The 24,555-nt window shown below is 27.1% G+C and overlaps 2 protein-coding genes across 2 annotated transcripts; one reads left to right on the top strand and one right to left on the bottom strand.

Annotated features, from left to right (window-relative positions):
- LOC127289549 (coiled-coil-helix-coiled-coil-helix domain-containing protein 7) lies at positions 1–3,018 on the top strand. Its single transcript, XM_051317537.1, has 3 exons — positions 1–290; positions 421–519; positions 2,400–3,018. The coding sequence occupies exons 1-3, from the start codon at positions 222–224 to the stop codon at positions 2,514–2,516; spliced, it is 285 nt and encodes a 94-aa protein (XP_051173494.1). The 5' UTR covers positions 1–221; the 3' UTR covers positions 2,517–3,018.
- LOC127289548 (ethanolaminephosphotransferase 1-like) lies at positions 2,602–20,340 on the bottom strand. The gene is made up of 8 exons (XM_051317536.1): positions 19,891–20,340; positions 17,267–17,335; positions 13,442–13,634; positions 11,257–11,519; positions 9,588–9,745; positions 6,629–6,809; positions 4,090–4,266; positions 2,602–4,012 (listed from the first exon to the last, which is right to left on the bottom strand). Exons 1-8 carry the CDS (start codon positions 19,948–19,950, stop codon positions 3,950–3,952), a joined length of 1,164 nt encoding a protein of 387 aa, XP_051173493.1. The 5' UTR covers positions 19,951–20,340; the 3' UTR covers positions 2,602–3,949.
- Positions 20,341–24,555: the final 4,215 nt, after the last annotated feature.

Raw genomic sequence — 24,555 nt, forward strand, 5'->3', positions numbered from 1 at the left:
TGTGACGAGGCTTTATGGCAATAAATGTCACAAGTTTTGCTAAAAAAATATAACCAATAACAATAACAAAGCATGCAAAACATTGAAAACAAGATAATTCACGTTTATTAAGATAGTATATATTATAAACACTATAAAATTATCGTTTATATTATATAAGAAGACTAGCTTCTTCTTGATCTTTCTAAAACACTGTATTAAAAGATAATACAAACTCAAACATGAGGGATATGCATAAACTTAGTGAAAAAAATCGTGAATACCGAGAAAGGTATAATCCGTGTTTTAAAGTACGTTTATTTTAATAATTTTATTCATTTTTTTTATGAAATAATATTTAATCATTTTTAAAATTTCAAAAATTAGGTATATCTAACATTCTGTTCTCATAATACAATAAATGTTTTATTTTTTTGACAGGAAGAAGTTTTATCATTGAAGTGTTTAAAGAATAACGATTACAATCAAGAAAAATGCTATGATTTTTTCATAAATGTTAAAATCTGCAGAGAATTCTGGGTAAATTAATAATTATTAATTCATATGCAGAGTGTTCAAAAAGTAGGGAAACTTGCAAATATCTCGAATAGTACCAATTTTCGTGATACTTTTTTTTCACTGTAGGGTCTCACATTGGTCACGAAAATTAGTACTTTTCGAGATATTTGCAGGTTTCCATACTCTTTGAACACCCTGTGTATTTATTTATGTATACAAAGTCCACTCTACACGTAATGCTTTTCAAATTAAACTTTTACTATAATAATTAAAAATTTTGATCATTTATATCAGTCGAAATTCCTGAAATGTAACAGCAAATTTTCGAGTTTTCTGTATTTAGTTGACAATATGTAAAATCCCTATTTGTATACATCTGAAAAACATATTCTACTATCGGGTCAAAAGTAATAGGCTCCTCTCTTTGAAAACTTATAACACAGGTAAAAAAAATCGCATTTCATTGAGACAACCTGGAATTAGCCGCTAAACTATTCCTACGTTACTATACGAAATTGCAAAAAGCAGAAAAATTTTTTGCATCACTTATGGATTTTAGAAGACAAAAATACATGGTTTTTCACACCATTTTGACAACGGTCTACTTTGAAAGCTTATACCTTATTCAATAATAATCCTATCAGTATGCGAAATTTTTTCTATAATATTTAAACCCTTCTGAAACATAATATTAAAAAAAATACGCTTATTTCATTAACTTTTCGAGATTATTTAAAACAAAGTTAAAAAGTTATCTCTTCAACAAATAAACGCACAGATTTGAAACAAATTGCAAATTGTGTAATAAAAGATTCTGTTAAATGAAAATATTTTCCGTTTTTTGCTTTATTATTCCCATTAAAGCAAGGTGCAGACCGTGATGAACCTTTTTGTCAAAGGCAGGGCTCTGAATAACAGTAGTATACTACCGTCACTTTTTTCACAATTTTTCTATTCTTACTTTTTATTTACAACTTTAAGAACCTCTTTTAAGTAATTCAGCAAGGGTATCGGCAAAAATGGACCTGCACCTTGCTTTAATGGGAGTAATAAAGCAAAAAACGGAAAAAAATTTAATGAATAAATCTTTGGAAAAATTTTTTAAACAATTTTTGATTTTTGTTTCGTTAACAGAATCTCTTATTATACAATTTGCAATTTGTTTCAAATCTGTGCGTTTATTTGTTGAAGAGATAACTTTTTAACTTTGTTTTAAATAATCTCGAAAAGTTAATGAAATAAGCGTATTTTTTTTAATATTATGTTTCAGAAGGGTTTAAATATTATAGAAAAAATTTCGCATACTGATAGGATTATTATTGAATAAGGTATAAGCTTTCAAAGTAGACCGTTGTCAAAATAGTGTGAAAAACCATGTATTTTTTGTCTTCTAAAAATAAGTTCTTTAAATTAAAAAATCCTCTCTGTGAATCGGTAAACTTGTTACTAAAAAAGCAGTTTACAAACGTGAATGGAAGATATATTTTTTTTAATTATTATATTATTGAATAATTATAGAGACTGTAAAAAACTTTAATTGTTTATAACTAAGGGAAATTCGATTTAAAAAAAAATCCTTTGAATTGTTTAATATGCTCAACTAAATACAGTAAACTCGAAAATTTGCTGTAAAACTTCAGGAATTTTGACTAATTTAAGGTTTCTACAAATTTTTCATTACAAAATTCAAGAAATTTTTTATGATTCTCAGAACTTAAATAATACTTTTTGCATGATACAATATCAAAAACTGCGATAAAAATAAAAACAAAATGAGAATTTGGTGAAATTGAAAAGTTAATCAATAACAAACAAAAATGAAAAATTGATGAAATGAACATTCTACTGTTAAATAATTCAAATTTAGTTAAATTAAATTTCTAAAATAAATTTTTTTAAAGGACGAATTAAGAAGAGAAAGGAGATCACGAGGAATTAAACCTGAATTACCGTATCCCAATGAACGAAAACAAATTAAAGAGGAATATCTAAAGAATCGAGAAAATATGAATAAATAGTTTGTATTCTTTTAAAGTTATTTTCTTAGTTATATAGAAATAAGGATTATGTTCTGTTTTTAAATACTAAATAAAAAGAGAACAATGTTTTTGGTAAAAATTAATATTATGTATTCTTTATGTACATACATTTGACTTTTTTTTCTTTTCGTTCACATGATAAATGTGTGTAAGTATTTACTTACATTATACACACACACACATACACAATTCATAACTAGTTTGTACATATTTTCGTAGTTGCAATTTTATTTTTTTTTAAAGAGTTATTTGATAAATTATGCGATTTATTTTGAAATGCCGTCTGAAAATGCCACATACATACATACATATGACATAAACAATTCGCGTTCTTTATAAATTTAAAAGTACACAATAATATTGTAAAAAGTACATCGATGTCAAAAAAAAATAAATGAAGCAACTTTTGACATTTTGGTGGCGCTTAAAAAAAATTTACACTAAATTTAATAAAATAAAATAAAAAAAAAAAAAAAAAAAATGAGATATGCTGGTCGAATGTTCTTAAGACTATATTTTACTGGCCGCCGAGGGTCTCACTTCAATTATTTATTATTAATAATCAAAATAAACGAGCACGAATTTTGAGGAATGGATCAGACACTAGTCGGAGATCCCTAAAATTTATATTCGCGCTCGAATTCATTCAAAACTTCAATCTTCAAAAAAATAATCATTTTCTTCCCTACACATTATTTAATAAAAATGCATTTATTATGTTAGTTAAATGAGAACATCGACAGGCATGACTAGAAACTCAAATATAAAATCTTATATTTCAGTTTACAAAAGAAAAAAAAATCTCGACCTGAATTTTCATAAAGAAAATTCCAAAATTAATCGAAACGGTGTCACAGATCATTGAGAAAATTATCATTCACAACTGTCAATAGTCTCATGAGAATTCATTCACCGTCTCTCGAATATTTTCTTCTTTTCTGTAATTTCTTCGAACTTGCAAAAATATTTCGACATAAAATATATTTTTGCCAGTATCGAAGAAATTACATTTCACCATTTTGTGTATAATAATAATAAATAATTCTATAATTGTGACAATATATGTTAAAACCGAAAGGGTTACACTATCAATATCTAAACACGAGCCAAAAGTAATTTTTCTTATTTAAATTGCCAGTGAAGAAGTAAAAATATCGACTAGAGAAAACAATTCATTAAAAAGTTTTAAATAATATATTTTTTTAAGTTAATGTGTCACGAGTATTTGAAATATATTTATATGTATATATTGTACAGAAACGGAATTAAAATTAGTGAATTGGAATGAAATTAAGCTCTTAATTGGCGCTTAATTTAATTATTATTAGGCTTATTTCAGATCTTTTCCTCTTTTTTCCGACTCGCTTTTAATTTTTCCGTTTTCGATTTTAACATATATTGTCGGCAAGCAATCAATCTGAATGATTTTTTATTGAAAATGTCTTGATTCGGAAGTGTCGGCACATTTGTCGAACCTGAAAAAGATATTAATGTAAAAAGAAATATAAAAAAAGTTGTGCTAAATAAAAGGAAAGTTAATTGAAATACTTACTACACACGTTCCATAATGAATGTGTGCTACAAATGCAATTGCAGATACTAAATACATGGACTGCAGATCTAAACTAGGCGAGATAAAGGAGAACAGAGACGCTACTGCAACAGGAAACAGTATCCAAGGTAACACTTCGCACCGGGTATTACTCATTTGCGATACTATCAATCGACACTAAAAGAAAAATTTTAAAAAAAAAACGATAAATACACATTTTTTAAAAATTAACAGTAAAGGAGTGGTTCACAGTGGTCAAAATATGCAAATTACTGGTTAAATAGGTCATTTTTCAGTCAATTACATCAACTATTTGTTAATGCAGACCTCGGATTGTATGACTTTTTCGACTTATTTTACAAAATATAATTAAAATTTAATTAATTTTTGAATTAAAAACAAAATACCTATGAATTTCTTTTAGGACAAACTGTAGCGAGAGAATCCCTATGCACACCTGTCTTAAATGAAGAAAAAGTTGGTCCTTGATGCCGAAAAAAACTCATATATTTTGAATCTCTGTACCTTAAATAAACAAAATTTCAAAGATTCAAAATCGTAACCGATCCTCCTGCATGACTTTTTATGTATTTATTGTTTTTTTTATGCATTATAATGAAAAATTGCTTCATTACGATGTGCAGATCACCCCAGATGTAAACATTAGATTATCCGAATTTTCTATCACTTCTTATTCTTATTAATATACGCGACATTAGTTACTGCTATTGGAATTTGTATTTGTATCGTGTAAGAAAATAAATGATAACAAGTTGGCTAAAATTAGTTCAAAGTTTTGTAGATGTAGTTGATTTATTTTTAATCTATTTAAAAATGACTTATTACTACAATTTAAATCACACCTGTTGTCATGATTGAAATATAAAAAAATTTGTGCCTTATTTGGTAGAAAAATTATTTGCAAAGACGGTAATTTAGAAACTTTTTTCATCACAGAAAATCAAGAAAAGCTGGTCAAAAATTTTGAGAATAGAAATTTTTCTTTAAATAATTCAAAATTCTGTATCGAGCATGTGTGTAAATTGTCAAAAAATATTATCTGAACATACAGTCGACTCTCGATAATTTGATTTTCAAGGGGCACTGAAAATAGTTCAAATAATCGAGAGTTTTAATTATCGAATGTTTTAATTATGGAGAGGAAGTTTGAGAAAATTCAAATTAATGACAGTTTGGATTGCTTAAATGCACTTAAACGTGTTTCATCTAGAAAATTTTCTATTGACACTATTGGGATCGGCTAAACTGCAATACGCCATCTGGTGGGGACCCATTCTCTCCCTCCATTTTCTTTCTTTGTCTCTCTTCAATTAATAGGTTAGAAAGAGTAGAAAAAACAAAATGGAGGGAGAGAATGGGTCAAAGTTACTAGATTGTTACTAGACCACCGTTCCCAATAGGTCTGAAAAAAATATTAAATTATATTTTAAAGAAATTCAAAATATCAAAAGTTTAAATTGACTAACTTCAATTTATGGAGCGTCCTGAGCTGACAAAAATTCAAATTATCGAATGTTTGGTATTACTGACTTCAAATTATAGAGCTTCCAAGGACAAATTAGCTTAAAAACGACTTTTAATTATCGAGTGTACTTAAAACCATTGGTTTTTTATTCAAATTATCGAGAGCTTTTGAAGTGACCGACATCCTACTTCAAATTATCGAGAAGTTCAACTTATCGAATGTTTAATTATCGAGAGTTGACTGTATTAACGGCAATTCTATCGTTGGAAAGTTTAAATTATTTAAAGAAAAACTTTTATTCATAAAAGTTTGGAAGATCTTTTTTTGACTTTCTGTGAAGAAAAAAGTTTTTAAATTACCGTCTTTGCAAACAATTTTTTTACCACATTAGACACAAACTTTCTATTTTAATCATGACAAAACCCGTGATTAAAAATAAATCAACTACATCTACGAAACTTTGAACTAATTTTAGCCAACTTGTTATCATTTATTTCCTTACACGATACAAATACAAATTGCAATAGCAGTAACTAATGTTGCGTATATTAATAAGAATAAGAAGTGATAGAAAATTCGGATAATCTAATGTTTACATGTGCGGTGTTCTAGGGAAAATACTCTCTTATTATTTTTGTTAACAGTACGGATTTAAAATTACAATATTGATTATCCAACTTTTATTCCCAAAAATTATAGTAATGTATTATTGTTGTTATTATTATTTTTACATTTAATAAGTATAAAAAAATTGCACTAGTAATTTCAACTGATATGCACATCGTAATGAAGCAATTTTTCATTATAATGCATAAAAAAAACAATAAATACATAAAAAGTCATGCAGGAGGATCGGTTACGATTTTGAATCTTTGAAATTTTGTTTATTTAGGTAACAAAGATTAAAAATATTTAAGTTTTTTTTCAAGATCGGGGACAAACTTTTTCTTCGTTAAAGATAGGTGTATATGAAATACATTCCTTTAAAAAAGATATCTACAAATAAAAAAGTATTTGGGTATGTTTTAAAATATTAACAATAAAAATACTTACGCAGATATTAGAAAATATCGTTCCAATGGCAAAGAAAACAATTCTAGGATCCTGTTCTAAAATATCATTCGAAGAATGCAAAATCCACATCGTTGCTGTGACGAAAAGAAATACCAAAGGCACCAAGGGCCTCACGGCTTCCCAGAACGTCCTCATTTTGCCAGTTTTGTCTCTATAAGATCTGTAAATTAAATTAAATTAATTATAACAGTTTTAAATTAACTATTGCTTCCTCCTGGAGGAAGCATTGTAATACTGAAATTTTTCGAACTCAATTTTTTATGTATCTTTATGTTTTTCGACCTCAGAAATTCAGATATCTAAAAATTTATATCTAGTTCTCTAAAGTTTTTTTAAAATGCATCTTTTGACGTATTAGAGAATATCCTACTGTTATTTTAAGAACAGTTATTAACATTAATATTTAGTATATTCTTCCACTATTATCTAATAAATTAATTTTTCGATTTTTTGCAAAGACGTAAAGGTAGATGAAAAAAAAAATGTCTTTCACTTTTTTAAAATTTAGACAACGTTTCGGTAGCCTGGTTCGCTACCATCATCAGGTCACTTTAATAAAAAAATATATTTAAATAAATACAACACAAATTTAGAATTAAAATTACAACATTAAATAAAAAATTAATTTTTACCCAATTAAAATCAATAAATAAATATCACGTCAATAAATATAATCAAATAAATAAACAAAAATATTTAAATTTACAAATCACAAACATATTAATAGAAGTGATTAATTAAACTGACTGAACCGATAATCTAAAATTTCTGCATCGTCAAAATTAAACGAATGATTATATTCAATTGTATGTTTATTCACTACTGAGTCGAGGTCTTCTATGGAGGCTCTGTATAACTAAATCGCATGGAATATTAGTAAAAAGTGAACTAACGTCCGGAGAAAGTAAAACAAAATCTTGTGGTACAGTAATATTCTTCAATTTTTCTTTTAACTCGAACTATTGTTTACATGAGATTTTGGTAAAGGAATTACAGTTTTTAACTCATCGTTATGATTTTACCCAAAAAATGAGTTTGACTATTTATGAGTGTAATAATAGGGCGAAGAGGTGCATTGTCTTTATGGATTTTTGGTAAACCATAAAATTTTGCCAAAGAGGTATTAATCATAGTTAACTGGTTATTATGATATTTGTACTTAAGAAAATCATTGCCATATAGATTTTTAAGAATTATATAAGTTCTTGATTGTAATTTGGATAAAACTCCTTTCGTTAAAATTTCTTTGTAAATGCGTCGGTCGGAAAGTAAATCATTAGATTTAGCAATATAGTCTGATTTCTTCATGCAAACTAAACATTTGCTTTGTCAGAATTAGTAAAAAAGATATCAAGATTTTCATTCAAGAAACTTTTTGTAGAATTTAACTTAATGGCTAAACTTTTGTCTTCAAAGGTGATACACTTTTTTTGGACAGATTTGAAATAACACTATTACTAACTTTTTGTCTAATCTCATTTTTGAAATCAGAACTAATGTTCAGATTGAAAATAGAGCATTCTAAATTTTTAATAATATTTACAGTTTCCTGTTTTGAAACATGTTTAGTATTTTGTCTAGTACAACTGTAATTTTATTCCAGAGAAATGACATCACAAACGTCTTGAGGAATGACAGTATTAGTTAAATTGATTAACCAATTTTTTCTTTTTGAATTAATATTACAAACAGAGAGTTTCTCATTCAGTATTAGTGAATTAAATTTTTTAATTAGTTTTTGGTTACACAGTGAATTAATAGATGAAAATTTCTTTTCAGAAAACAGAAAAAAAAATTAATTACTGAGTCAATAGAAGAGTGTAAGATTCAGTTTTCAAAAAATTGCAATTTTTTATTCAAGAAACTGAAATGCTCAGCCACGTGTATTGGTGAATCGAAACGTACTTTGAGAAAAAGAATTGGTGAACATAAAAACAAAAACCTCGACTCTGTAGTGAATAAACATACAGTTGAATATAATCATTCTTTTAATTTTGACGATGCAGAAATTTTAGATTATGAAACTTCTTATAAAAAACGATTAATTTCTGAGATGATTCACATTAAATGCAATAATTTTACTATTAACAAGAAGGAAGATGTACAGTTTCTTAGTATTTTCCTTTGCTCAATAAATTGAAATAATGGTTATAATTCATAATATTTCTATTGCTGGTTATTGACCCTATCGTCTGTATATAATGCGAAAATTGTCATCGGTTCAGTCAGTTTAACTAATCACTTCTATTAATATGTTTGTGATTTGTAAATTTAAATATTTTATATTTTTGTTCTATTTTGTTTATTTATTTGATTTTATTTATTGACATGATGTTTATTTATTGATTTTAATTGGGTAAAAATTAATTTTTTATTTAATGTTGTAATTTTAATTCTAAATTTGTGTTGTATTTATTTAAATATATTTTTTTATTAAAGTGACCTAATGATGGTGGCGAACCAGGCCACCGAAACTTTGTCTAAATTTTAAAAAAGTGAAAGATTGTTTTTTTTCTCTTACCTTTACGTCTTTGCAAAAAATCGAAAAATTAATTTATGAGAGTTATTAACATTTTGAAATTGAAAAATTTTGAAAAACCTGCCTTTTTGCGTTATTTATTAAAAAATATTTTTGTAACTTTAAAATTATTATGAACTTGGAGAATTTTTAAAATCGAATCAATTGACCTATTATTGAACCTTTTATTATAAAAAATATTACGAAGTTATTGATGTTGAAAATCTACCTCTGCAAACGCCCAAAAAATACAACTTATCACCTTTTTAAAATTATTATAATACCAAATAAGTTACCATAAATTGATCACAAAAAATTTCCATGAGGAAGCAAAGTTTTCATGGAATGAACACAAGAAGTTCATACTTCAACTTGGCAGCAGTTTTGTTTGAAAATTGGAAAATTCAAATTAAGTCTTACTTATAAATATTCCACAGCACGACTGGAACACTTGATCCTATAGCACTTACGTACAAGAGTATTTCTATCAATTCACTAATATAAATATCACCCCAAACTTGTATCTTCCACAATTTGTAACCAAAGATATAAGTTATAAGGAAGAGTACAGTTGTCATCTGAAACAAACATAAATATTTTTTATTAATTTTAGTATTAAAAACAAAGTCTTACGTCTCAGATTCTAATTTAATAAAGTTACAAAAATTATATCAAATTATTTTAAAGCCTACAGAATAGATTAATATTTAAATGTTTTTCTTACTTTACTATTATTTTTTAATATATTATTGTGCGATTCCAGGTGAGATTTTGACTTTTTCGGAGTAGGTTAACCGATTGTAAAGAAACTTTGGAATTTTGTTATATATAGTAAGACTAATATTTAACGTGAATTGCAGCTTAAAATATTTGTTAGTTTACGAGATTTGCAATAATAACAAAAAATTTTAAGCTGCTATATCTTCCGTTCTAATAATAGGATTGAGGTCTACCTTTTTTTAAAATATCAAGGAAAATGAGAGAAATAAATCTCTTTCAGAACAATTTTTTATAATTTTACAACTAATAAAATCTCGTAAACTAACAAATATTTTAAGCTGCAATTTACGTTAAAAATTAGTCTTACTATATATAACGAAATTCCAAAGCTTCATTGCAATCGGTTCACCTACTCCGAAAAAGTCAAAATATCACCTGGAATTAATTGAGAGATTATTTAAGAAGCATAAAATACAATATTTTTGAAATACTTTAAATACATCGCTTACTCAATTTAAAGTCACTAATTTTTAAAGCTTTATTATTAACTTCTGAATTGTTTACTCTGATGGTAATATTTTTGGAAATAATAGTAATTAAGAGGTTAAACCACTCTAGAATTTTTAAAAAATTAAACATTTTTTTCCTTTAAAAGGTGCCTAAGAATATATAAAATAAGCTAGCTTTTGAGATGTGAAAATAGAAAAAAATTTGTTTTTTGTTCTAGGATGAAAATTATAGAAAAAACTTTTCCGGCCGTGAAGTAATTCACCTCAGAAAGGGTTTCCATTACGTACCTGTACACCTGATATTTTTTTTTTTAAATAGTTTATGAAGTATATTTTTTTCTCTTTAAAGTGTACCCAATAAAGAAATATAAGCATATTTTTCATTACTTTGAAACTTTTCTTGAAAAAAATTATTAAAATTAGGCCCCTTTTTGAAGATTTAGAGTGGTTTAACCCCTTAAAAGGCATATTTCAATTAGCTTAATTCATGCTCAAACAAAAATGATTAAAAAAAGAAACTTTTTTCCGCATCCATAAAAGCATTCCTATGATATGCAATTATTACGCAACATAAATAAAATCATTAGTCATTTCCACACATAAAAATGATTTAATCATCAATGTGCCATGAGAGAGTTGCAATCGTTTTTTGCATATCAATGAATCTTCACACGCAAATATATACAGTTTTAATAATTACCCAATCGTTAAATATGTATTGAAACATAATCTTATTTCTATTTCCTATATTTAGTGTCACGCAAATTTTTTTCTATTAAAAAGAGTTAATTACAAATTCCACATACTGTGGAAATAATCAAGTGGAAGTTGTGAAAAAAAAAGAAAAATTAAATACTAACCAACATGGATGCATCGTAACTCCAAGGCAAGAATAAAACTCCAGTATTATATTTTTCCCAATGACTCAGGTAAAAATTCAGAAAAACAGTCCAGAGAATAAAATACATTCGCAATGGAGTAACACTATTTTCCATTCGTCCAAATATTGAGAATGTACAAACGGCAATTGGCATTGTTGTCCAACTGTCCAATCCATGATCAAAAAGTTCACCTAATGGACCTGATGTTTGTGTTCGTCGCGCCTGTTTCCCATCGATGCCATCTAAAATTGAAATTTTTTTTTTTGAAAATTGCGAACTAGAGTCGTTCTTTTTTTTACGATATTTTTTCCTTAATTCCAAAGTTAAGAAGAATTCGAGAAAAATGGGACTCATGAATATTCTTAACACGTTGTTGGAATTTCCACGGTTTCGAAATTGATAAGCTCGAATTTCTATGTTGACGAATTTTATAAAGTAGAATTTATATTGAATTGAATTTTCATATTTAACAATTTTTATTCAACTGAATTCATATTTAAATGAGTTTTTATTTTGTTGAACTTTTATGCAACAGATTCTCTAGTTCAATGTATTTTTATTTAATATACAAATTTATATTTAACAGAATTTTTAATTGGCAAAATTTTTATAATACAAAGTTTTAATTTTACAGAATTATTTTTAATCTAATTTTCATTTAGCAAAATATTAACTAAACAATATTTTACTTAACTGTAACTGAAACCTAATTTTCAATAAAGACATTTTTTATTTAAACGAATTATTATTCAGCAGAATTTTTTCAATAGAATTTCTACTTAGTCGATTTTTTAAATATATAGCAGAATTTCCATTTCTTGGAAAAATTTATTTGTCAGAAGTTTCATTAGTACGAATTTTCATTTCAGAGAATTATCAAATCATCAAATTTTTATTTGACCGAAATTGCAAATAGCCGAACAAATATCCAACAGTAAATTTTTTGCGCGAATTTTAAAATTAACGAATAAGAAATATTAAAAAAAAATTGTGATAAATTAATTTAAAATTCCCGTCAAAATTTTTCTGCCGGATATTTGTTTAACCATTTGCAATTTCGGTCAAATAAAAATTCGGCATTTTAAAATTTTCATGAAATGACAATTCGTACAAATGAGAATTCTGTTAAATGAAAATTTGGTTAAATTGGAATTCATTTAAATAAAAGTTCCATTAAATAAAACTTTTTAAAAAGAGAATTCATCTAAATCCAAATTCTATTAAGTGAATATTCTGCCAAATGAAAACCATATTAAAGAACAATTATTTCATATAAAGATTTTATATTATGGAAATTTTGCAAATATACACGGAGAGAAAAATCTGCCTTTTATAGTATAGAAAGGTTTACATTTAATGCACAGAAATTTTCTATGCTATATAGGCATGAAATTTGAGTAATTATAGTACAATCGTATGTCTTTTTAGCATGAAACTTGTCTATGCTAATAAAGTTTGTCATATAGCCTCTTATTACATACTTATTATACTTTTAATCCAACGGCGCCATGCGAAGATCGCACATAACATCATCCTACTATTTTTGCATAAGTTCTATGCTTTTTCGGGGATAGACTCTTGCAACTGGCGATTAGGGCAGTTCCAATTAAGTAAAGGTGGGCGTGGCCTAATCGCCAGTTGCAAGAGTCTATCCCCGAAAAAGCATAGAACTTATGCAAACATAGTAGGATGATGTTATGTGCGATCTTCGCATGGCGTTGTTGCTATTAAACTACATGTTTTGTACTATAGAAGCATATATACTATGCTTTTTTAGTACGGACAAATACTATACTAAAAATTCTCAAATCTTTGCTCTATTAGTATGAAAAGTTTACAGAAAAATAGCAGCAATCTATTTCATACTATAAAAGGCAGATTTTTCTCTCCGTGTAGATTCATAGAAATTATATTAAATGGAAATTTGGTAAACAAGAAAATTTGTTTTATAAAAGTTCGACTAAATAAAAATTCCTTCAATTATGAATTCAGTTCAATAAAAATTCTTAAATATAAAAATTGAATTGAATATAAATTCTACTGCAGTAAATTAGGTAACATAGAAATTCGAGCTTATTAATTTAGAAACCTTAGAAATTCTAACATAAAATCAGTGTGGGAAATATTTTTGCGTTCCGAGAAATTAATTAATGTATCTTCCTACCAAGGGTATGTGCTATAAAAATATTGAAGGCAGCAGCAACATAGACCCATCTTGGAATTAATGGATATCCATGTTGATCATCACTAGATGCGTAGAGGTAGTAATCGTAAATGGCAAATAGGACAAAATTCAAGGCAGTAAACAGAAAACCCAAGAATGTTAACACATTTGGAGCAACCCATCTTGGACAGAACTAAAACAATATGTCTTCAGTTAAAAAAATATTCTAGGTCTAGAAAGAAAGAAAAAAAAATAAAACACCTGTAAACTTTTAGTATTGTACGTATATGAGCAAATCTCTAGATCTTTTAACCTTTATGTATCTCATGTTTATGAAACTAGCACTTACGATAACCGCAAACGATCGTGTGCGTTGCTTTTGTTCCATTTTATTCATTGCGTTTTAATTTTAAAATATAATATAACTTTTTGTTTTTTCGAAAACTCATTCTTTGCTATAAATATTTTTATTTCAATTTTTTGTTTTTTTTAGCAATTTTGACATTATTTATCAAATGAAAAGATTTTTTATAAAAAAAATGTTATTTAACATTCCCATGATTAATTTTATGAAGCAGAAAAAATTTAGATAAGCATTAAACGCATGAAAGTAACTGTCCCCATTTACCCCAAGATTTAGAAAATTTCCTAAAATTTGGGGTAAATGAGGACAGCATAGTTTCTAAGAAAGGTTTAAGAAAAAAGTTTCGTTAAGTATATTACTGTATTAAGGGATGAAAAAACTTGAAAAAAAATTATAATATGGCTTAAAATCATACAAAAATTTTTTCATATTCCTTATGATTTCCATTACAGAAATTCACTTGAATTTTTGATTTTTGTCAATTTGGTTAATAATAACAAGCTGTCCCCATTTAGCCAAAGAATTTGAAAACTCGGGGTGAATGAGGACAGCTTGTTATTATTAACCAAATTGACAAAAATTCAAGTGAATTTCTGTTATGGAAGTCATAAGGAATAAGAAAAAAATTTTGTATGATTTTTAAATCTGTTTTCTTTGAAATGCGAGACAAAATACTGAAACAGTTTGACTTTAATTTTCAAGTTTTTATGCATTGAGCGATAACTTTTTTTATCTTGCTGCCAATTGTCAAGATAAAAGTTTGGCAATACCTCTTGTCGGTGATTTGAGGTTAAAATATTTACGTTGAACTTAATTTTAAAACTGTAAATTAAGCTCCAACACTTCTTGTCCCCATTTTTCCAAACTGACCCTATCTGAAATTTAAATACTATATACCTATAATACACAGCAAACTTGTACCTAGCTAAAACGTAAAGTTTTCAAACAGTTTTTTAACAATCACTGTTTTCAAAAAAAAGCTTGTACAATTTTTTGACTATAAAATATGAAAAAGTCCATCATCATATTCGTGTTTAGCACTCAATATTAATTATTAAATAAATAAATTAAATAAAAATTTAACAAAAACGTAATGTAATTACTATTTATTAACAATTAAAAATGTTATTAAGTTCAATTTACTATAAGGTAGTGCCCCTTTAAGCAATTTTCAAAAAAAAAATTAATTTTATAATAAATTAAACATAAAAATTGTTATTTTTAATTTAAAAAAATTTCGGTGCATAGAATAAGATGCGCATGGTGTGCTTAAATTAATTATTATTAAAAATTAAAAGAATCACGATTTTCTTTCAGGATTGTATTCTAGGACAAACAAGAAGATATTCCGAGCAAAAATCAAAATCCATCAAGCCCTTTTTGAAAAAATTTGAATTTTCCTTTAAATTCCAAAAGTATTAAATTGATAAAAAAAATTGAATTGTTTAAACAATTATTGTGGAAAATTAGGTTTTAAATTTAAGATACTATTTCAGTTATATACAGCAGAATTACTTGCAAAATTAAAGGGAAAAGCAACTTTGTAGATACATTTAAACACTAGTTTTGAAATAGCAACAATAATTTGTTTAAACAAATTGCAAATGATCTAAAAATACAATTAATAATATTTGTTTAAGTTGTAAATAAAAAATCTTGCAAAAAATACTATAAAAAATATTAATAAACATTTTCTAATGATTTTTCCCCGATTTTGCATTTTTGGGAGGTGTTATTGTGGCACAAACTTTTAAAAATTTATGCGATTTTAAAGGAAAAATTAAATTTCTCAAATTTAGCCCAGAATACAATCCTGAAAGAAAATCGTGGTTGTTTTGATATTTGATAATTTATTTAAGCTCACCGTGCGCGGCATGTGCTTCTTTTTTTTCGTTTAAAAAAACCTGTTCAATGATTAAAACTTGTATTTTTTAGAAAATGTCATTGTCGGATTCTCATTACAAATTTTCAAAACCGGAAGCAAAAAAAATTTTTAAACCTTTTGGTTTATCAGCAGAGAGTCAAAGTGGGCCCTTTTCATGCGGACGTCTACATATATTTATTTCTTCAAAAGTGACTTGTTTTCATTTCAAAAGGAAAAATCAACATGTGACAAGAAATTATTAATTAACACATTCCATATTTTCAGCAAAATGAAAACAGAATAAAAAAAAATAGAACCAATAATAACAAAATTACAAGCAATTATTACACTTATAGAGGAAGGTAGGGAAATCAAAGCCCCTTGAAGAAAATGAGTAAACCTGTGGGCTCTTACTTGGAAATTACAATAGAATGATATAATTTATATTTTTTTTGAATATTTTTTTATTTTGTCAATAGTTCTCGACAGATGACCATTTTACAATTTAAGACATAAAAAAAACTTACAGCTTCTTTAGTATTAAAATATCCAATAGTAACATATTTTAATCAATATAACACAAATATGGATTCTTATCAATTAAATATGCAACAATATCAAATTTTATAAATGAATCTTTTTTAATTTTCAAAGAAATAAGAAAAACCATATTTCGAGGTAACGAAACTCTGCTGGCTGAAATAATTCTCCCATTACCCCAAAGAATTTTCACAGGCTAGCTTTTATGATGTAATATCCATTCTCTCACGAAATCTAACTAATATAAAATTGTAACGTTCATATAGCCCGCATAAGGGTCATTTCAAGTAAAATTTTCATAAGAAATTAAAATAAAGTGTTATATAGTTTTTGATTCGTAATTTTGAATGGTTCTTATCAAAAATTTAAAAATATCTTAATACACCATTTTAAAAAAAAATTTATTATTAATTTTCCTTTTCCTTTAGGTATCGTATTTTACATTATTTTATTTTTTTATTTTTAATAAGTTTTATCACAAAGAAATTTGAATAAAAAATAAAGTATTAATTAATCAATTTTTGAAGTGTGTATATATGTTACGGTAAATGTGCACATTTACCAATCTAGTTGGTAAATGTTGATATTTTGTTAAACGTTGTTTGCACAATTTCAATATATTCTTCCTTGGATAAATAGAAAGAATTATTATTTTTTGCATTTATAATATTTTCTACCAATTCAATAAATTTTTCTTCATTTCAACACATTCACTCATTTTTATTTCACGTAATTAAAATTAAAATTTAATTAAACTAACAATTTTGCTATCAAAAGCAAACTGAAAGAATAATCACTGACAATGAGATTTTCAATATAAACTTTGTTCTCTTTGTATAAGTTTAATTTGTATCTCATTGAAATGTTTATAAAATAAATTATCAATATTTACCAACCAACGCTGGTAAATGTACGTAATTTTTTCATTAATTTAAAAATTTCTCACATTCACCAAATAGCCGGGTCAATGTGCACATTTACCGATTTTCGTGCATTTACCGTAACATATGTATATATATCAGAAATTTTCATTCAACTAAATTTACATAATATTTACCTGAACAACTTTGTTCCAAAACGGATGTGTGATGTAAATGCTAATAGGACTGGTGTCCATACAACTATACTGTAAAAAAAGAATATTTCTTAGTGTTATAATTTATCTTAAAAATAAATAATTATAATTAATTTTTATGATTTAATAATTATATACTAATAGTAATATACATGGGGAATTCTAAGTGAAATTTATAGTCCACATTTTAAATTCGGTCAAATATGTTTTTACATATCCTTGTAATTAAATATCTTCAAAATTGTTATTTTAAAATAAAGTAATAAAATAATTCTAAATAAATTCATCGAAAATGGAATTACTTTCCCAGTTGACAAAACTTGTAAAAGACCGCATATAGTTTTTAGGCAAAAAATTATGCAATTTTTAATTTTGAAAAATTTTTTCTTTAAAAATCGTTTATCATAAACATTGCGTACTTCAGCTTCGTATTTTGTTAAACTTGTTAAACGTTGGTTTTACTTAACAAATTTTAGTTTACTAAAGACTTTTTAATTTCACAGGCACACAAGAAAAAGTGTTTTGGCCGAGACACTACACTAGTGTATTCCGATGTATTTTTCGTTGCTGAATCCGAATCCGAAGTCAGAATAGTCAGATTGGCTATTGTTTTTGAGTTATACTCAAAAAAACTAATTAAAGTCAAAAATAAAAAAAAAAATTATATCACTACAATAGTATATTTCCATGTATTTTTTCCCGCTGAATCCGAATTCAAAGTCACAATTGCCCAATTGGCTCAAATTTTGAGCTAAACTCAAAAAACTGCTTAAGAAAACAATTTAAATTTAAAAAAAGGAAAATTTTTTTGGCCCAGACACTACACTAATGTATTCCCATGTATTTTTCACCCGCTGAATCCGAATTCGAAGTCAGAATTGTCAGATTAGCTCAAAATTTTAAGCAAAATTCAAAACATGTTAAAATATGCAAATGTAAAAGAGAATTTTTTGGTCTAAACCTAATTCTATTACAATGATATAATTTTCCTATTTATTTCGAATCTGGATTTTAAATTTACCTCCTTTAAAAAAACCTGGTATCAAAATGAGTATAAAACTCACATTCAATTTCATACGCATCAAAAATGAGCCAAACAGATTCTATGTCATGTAGCATGGATTTATTTTGAGGTGCAACAAAAATGAAACTATTTTTTCTATCTTAAGCTTCGGATATCCTTGTCGGAAATTCACTTCCGATATCACTGACAAACAATTTAAGTAAGTCAATACTATAGCGTAGTGTCATTGCACAAAATTTTCCGCAGTTTTTTAAATTCTCAAAAATTTTGAGCCAATGTGACAAATTTGACTTCAAATTAGAATTCAGTGGAAAAAAATGTATGCGAAAAAACTAAATTAGTGTAACAGAAAAAAATTGACTTTTTTGACTTTAAGGAAGTTCTCCGGCTCCAGTGGTGCTCAGTTCCTTGCGAGTAGTTTATACTAATCAACAGCTCACTTCACTTTCGTGCTTTCTCTCTCATTCTCAAGCGAGTAATATACTTGACTCTCTTGAAAAATGTATAAATAACCTAACTTTTTTATTTATTTATATTATTCTATTAATTCCATTCTACAATATACTAGTTTTTAAAGAAAAATTGATAGAAAACTTTTTAAGAAATTAAATTAAATGTATCACTGTTGTATGTTTAAGATAGGAATCCTAATTCATAGAAAATTCATTAGCCGAAGAACCACTTTAATTCGTGTTTTTTAGCAGTTTTTTGAGTTTAGCTCAAAATTTGAGCCAAACGGACAATTCTGACTTTGAATTCGGATTCAGCGGCAAAAAATATATTATTATAAAAAAAAATTTTTGTAAGCAAAAAATTATAGAATTTGCAATAAATTTAACAAACTTTTATTTTATTTTTACTTTTATTTATAGAGCAAAATTCTTTAAGAGATACAATTGAAAAAAATTCTCAGATCAGACTAAAACTTGCATCTTTTTATTTTTTTGTAACTATCTTGCAATAAAAGATACAAATTTTTGATTAATACATTTTCGAAAAATTTCTCCTCTTTCGAATAGTAAATTTTTTGTTGTGAAATTAAAAAATTGTCCCAATTTTTTTTAAATTAAAAAATGTTTAATTTGATTTTTTTACAATCGGCATTGGTCGAAATTGTAATTATTACATAATATTTCTATATTCACTTTAATTATAATTAAAAATTTTATATTGTTAAATAATTCCAATTTTTTTAAAACAGATTTTAAAAATCATTCATTTAAATATTTTAAACACAGTTATGTAAAGTGATTCATAAGAAAAATGAATATTATAATAAAAAAAACACGTTTTCAAATATTATCATAAGTGATATTCACATTATTTTACGTCTTTTAGAAAGATTGTTTTTCTATAGTAAGAGAATTTCTTTAATTTATTTACAAATAAAATAATACCTACATTAAGAAAAATAAATTGCAATTTTCTTTAATACTTATTTTTTGTTTACAAAAAAAATGTTTTTTTTATTGACTTTAAAAAATATTGAAAACTTCTAATTCTCGAAAAATTTGAGGTTATACATATTATTGCAAATAAACTAAAAGGAAAACATTGTACCTTAAATTTTGAGATTACTTACTTTATAATTTTCGAAGCCAGTGAGATGCTCCTGTTTCAAATATTCTACTTCTAATTTCATATTTAACGTGTAATAATTAAAATTAAATGAAATACAATTTTTCCCAATACTTTTAGACACAATTTAAACAGTTAACTATAACAAATATGGATTTAAAAAATACCGGATTTTGGAGTTGCATTTATTATAGAAATAATTCACATAAAACTTTGCCAATAATGAAATTGAAACTTAATTTTAAAAACTACAAACTACGTTTGACTCGACTTATAATAATAGACCATTCCATTAAATACGGGTATAATTAATCTTTCTTGTCTTTCTAACTTTATTTCACTAACAAAGATAAAATCTAAAACTAGACGAACTTGAATAGAACGGACACATGAGACGACGATAGGCGAAAACACCAAAAAAATCATCGGCATCTCCCAATCAACACTGCGCAAGACGATCGCGTGTTGTATCGCGTGGCGCCATGACGCATGCGTAAATAAAAAACTAGTTCAAGTTTAGTGGGGCAAATTCAACATGGCCGATAACTGGAGGACTACTTAAGGCCTTTCTCCAATAGGATCCTAAACTCTTGCGTTGCGTATGCATTGCGTCGGTTGCTATTGGCAACCAATGCTAAAATCAACGCGTCAGTCACGCAACGCAAAAGTTTAGGTTCCTATTGGAGAAAGGCCTTTCAGAATGGAGCTAAACGCAACGCAAACGCGACGCATCCTCATTTGCTTAGGGTCCATTCCACAATAGCTAAACGCAAAGTTAAAGCGCACGCAAAGATGACGCGCGCGTTGGTTCTAACCAACCAAACCAACGCGCGCGTCATCTTTGCGTGCGCTTTAACTTTGCGTTTAGCTATTGTGGAATGGACCTAGCATTGCGATGCGTCGCGTTTGCGTTTAGCTCCATTCTGGAAAGTACGGAAGCGCCTACGAGTCACCAGCGAACTATCTTGTTCGCGTCACATTTTTAGCTGTGAAACCGAGGAACGCGTTCGATGGTTTCGCTGTTTCCTTGTTTTTGAGTGACGATAAAACACACTGTACGATTCGATAGTTCGATGGTTCTCTGGTTTTACTTAGTTCTATCGTTATCGAAGTCTAAATTTTGTATTAAAAAAATAAATTTAAATTTAAAAACCGAAATATAATAATATATAATTTAAATATATTATTATATTTCGGTTTTTAAATTTAAATTTATTTTTTTAATACAAAATTTAGACTTCGATAACGATAGAACTAAGTAAAACCAGAGAACCATCGAACTATCGAATCGTACAGTGTGTTTTATCGTCACTCAAAAACAAGGAAACAGCGAAACCATCGAACGCGTTCCTCGGTTTCACAGCTAAAAATGTGACGCGAACAAGATAGTTCGCTGGTGACTTGTAGGCGCTTCCGTAGGGAAGGGCCTGATATTATACGGAAGCGCCTATACGCCACCCTAAGGCTGTAGTCCCATGGCAGCGTTTTGTCACTAGACCTAGTAATTTACGTCTACAGTTTTCTACGTAATTTACACCTTCTCAGAAATCATTATGTGGTATTTGTCGAACACACTGAACTCTATATATCTGGAATGATGTCTGACATTGATGGTCGCGAACCGAGAGAGAGGTCTGATTCTTGTATCCCTCTCCTTCTCTTGCTGAACTGCGCAGGCGTAGTACAATACGTTCCAAAAGTTTACTGTTAACTGTGTTATGTCATGTTCACGTATACATACTGTTAAATATTTTCTAAAGGACCTGTACCGACAAAGAGGGGAATACAAGAATCAGCCCTCTCTCTCGGTTCGCGACTTTCAATGGCAGACTACGGAAGCTTCTACGCGCCACCACAAAACCAAGTTAATGCTCGATTCATTTTTACGGAAGCCTGTACGGCTCTCGAGCGCCTCGGACGCAAGTGGCAGTGTTTCGTACAACAAGTAGCACGAAGTCCGTCCAACTTGTGGCAAGTTCGTTAGTTCGTGCCACTTGTTGGACAGTGTAACGAGCGACTGTATTCTCGCTCGACTTTACTTTCGATATCTCGAATTACGATATATCAAAGCGCTAAATTTTAATATTAAAATTTGTTAAGAATTAATTTAACTGTCTCTTAATATTTTATTCTTCTTAAAATAAAACTATTCAGATATTCGTAAAAAGCATGACTAATTTTAAATAATTCCGTCACGCTTTAATTCCTTTCAAACTCTTGTTCCCAAAATGTACAAAATAAACATTTTTCAGAATAAACATTTTGGTAAAATGGCAATAGGAAATACGATCCCAAGTTTTCCTTGCTTTCAAGTTGAAATATAAACCTCAAAAAGATCATAAAAATCCACTTGAAAAGGTTGTGAATTCTTTTTCTATGGGACACTAAACACGTGTTGACCAGACGCAACTCGGCTCATAAAATATAGAAAAGCCTCTAGACTAGGCAAACAAAGAACCTCATGTTCGCGACGACAATTCTTTCATATTATAATTCAAATCCTAATTTAATTAATACAAAACGTTATTATCATCATCTCTAAATCAACGTTTTATGTATATGTATATATATATGTATGTGTGTGTATATGTGTATGTATGTATATGTATATATATATGTGTGTGTATGTGTATATGTATGTATGTATGTATATATATATATATATATATATATATATATATATATATATGTGTGTGTGTGTGTGTGTGTGTGTGTGTGTGTATGTGTATATGTATGGATATATTTATTTACTTATTTATTGATTTGTGTTTATATAGTTAATTTATAATCTTGTATAACGTGCGAAATAAGTATATATGGAATTAGATTAAAGGCGCTTGTATACCTCACCCATCCCGAGTATACTCCCACACAGCACCGAAAGTTTCCTAAACCTGTATTAAAGTTGTGCGTGCCAAGTTGGAAAAATTTACCGTAAAGCTTAGCACAGGTTGTGTAAATATGTAAATGTCCGCAATTGAGTAAATGTTTAGCGTAAAACTGTACTGAATCTTTAAATTACGTATTTAGTACAGGTTTAGCGTAAAACTGTACTGAATCTTTAAATTACATATTTGGTACAGGTTTAGCGTAAAACTGTACTGAATCTTTAAATTACATATTTGGTACAGGTTTAGCGTAAAACTGTACTGAATATTTAAATTACATATTTGGTACAGGCTTAGCGTAAAAGTTGCCTGAACATTTAAAATAAATCTTTTGTAAAGTTTTATCATAAAATTTGCTTAAAAATTAAAATTAAATCTTTATTACAGTTTTAGTGACTGATGCATAATGGTAAAATTACTTACCCAGTAAAAAAAAAAGTATAGACAGTAAGGAAAAAGTATAGACTCATAGCTTAGTGGCTATACCGTTCGGCATGTAATGACGGTATAGAGACGTTACGGTGTATACTTTTTTCTTACCGTGAATACGGTTCACCTGGATTGTTTGAATTGATGTGTATTAACGCGATTTGACATTGTCAATGAAAAAGCCGATTGTTTTGAAGTGTAATAATGCCGATTACGAGGAGGAGCGACGAAATTTTATCTAAAAGTTAAAAAGGTAAATGTGACAGGCACGAGACCTGCGAGAGTTGTTACCACTGGATTGAGGAAATGCATCATTACTGACAAAAAGTATTCGACAGAAACTTACCGACAGAAAGTTACTAGGAAGAGCGGCAAATTCAAATGGTCAAATTAAATTCGAATGAATATATACATAATTTAATGTAGTTTTTTTATTTTAAATCAAGTATAGTATTTTAAATAATTAAATACCGATATTAAATAATTAATGTTTATTATAAAAATTGACATATAGACATGAAAATTTTTTCATTTTTAGCATTTAAATCTGTGAAATAATGAAATATTGTAATTTTATTTTTTAATTACAAAAAATTTTTATTTTTTATTAATTATTAATAATTAAATTTTTTTCATAAAAATAAAAATGTACTGCAAAGAATATGTTTTATGCATTGAAAAATAAAAATTTGTTAAAATATATTATTTCTATATTTTGTAAATAAAGTTATTTATTAAAATAATTTTTTTATTTATAAAATTGAAATAGATTAAAAAATTAATGTTTTAAATTAAAAATTTTTTATTTGAATTAATATATGTAATTAACTATTATGAAAATTAATTAGTCGTTAAATTTTTTTTTTTTTTAATAATAACTAATCTTTTTTTACCTATAAACAAATTTAATTTTATTTTGAACAAAATTATATTTTTAATGATAAAAACTTTGTTATTTTACATAGAGACGAATAATATTATACTTTTTTTATTTGTGAGTGAGAAGTGACCAAAACCAAATAATTGTAAATCATCGTAAAAATATTTTAAAAGGGATAGAAACAAAACAATACATTTTAAAATTATACAACACAAGAATACTCGCAAATCGCATATACGCGTATGAAACAAATTATAAGCATTAAAAATTATTGTAGGATAAAAGAATGCGTTTAAATATAAAAGAAATTCACAAATAAAAAAATATCGTTTAAGAGTGTCGAACGGTCTCTGAAATTCGTTGGCATTCAATAATCGCCCTATAAAAACGGCACTGAACGTGAAAATGATAAACATTGAGTTTAAAATACTTTTTTCTCAAAACGCGGACACTTTTTTCAAAATCGGAAAAA

Source organism: Leptopilina boulardi, unplaced genomic scaffold, assembly GCF_019393585.1.
Source record: "Leptopilina boulardi isolate dan_hultmark-lab unplaced genomic scaffold, ZJU_Lbou_2.1 LbouV2_44, whole genome shotgun sequence".
Lineage (NCBI taxonomy): Eukaryota > Metazoa > Arthropoda > Insecta > Hymenoptera > Figitidae > Leptopilina > Leptopilina boulardi.

What these genes read in the sequence shown, in the direction of transcription:
- LOC127289549 (XM_051317537.1), top strand. Translation starts at nt 222, where the DNA reads ATGAGGGATATGCATAAACTTAGTGAAAAAAATCGTGAATACCGAGAA. An exon ending in GGTATAATCCGTGTTTTAAA is followed by an intron (nt 291 to 420) that starts GTACGTTTATTT and finishes TTTTTTTGACAG; the next exon opens with GAAGAAGTTTTATCATTGAA. An exon ending in AAATCTGCAGAGAATTCTGG is followed by an intron (nt 520 to 2,399) that starts GTAAATTAATAA and finishes ATTTTTTTAAAG; the next exon opens with GACGAATTAAGAAGAGAAAG.
- LOC127289548 (XM_051317536.1), bottom strand. Translation starts at nt 19,950, where the DNA reads ATGAAATTAGAAGTAGAATATTTGAAACAGGAGCATCTCACTGGCTTC. An exon ending in GTTACGATGCATCCATGTTG is followed by an intron (nt 9,746 to 11,256) that starts GTTAGTATTTAA and finishes TGTTTGTTTCAG; the next exon opens with ATGACAACTGTACTCTTCCT. An exon ending in GTGCTGTGGAATATTTATAA is followed by an intron (nt 6,810 to 9,587) that starts GTAAGACTTAAT and finishes TTTAATTTACAG; the next exon opens with ATCTTATAGAGACAAAACTG.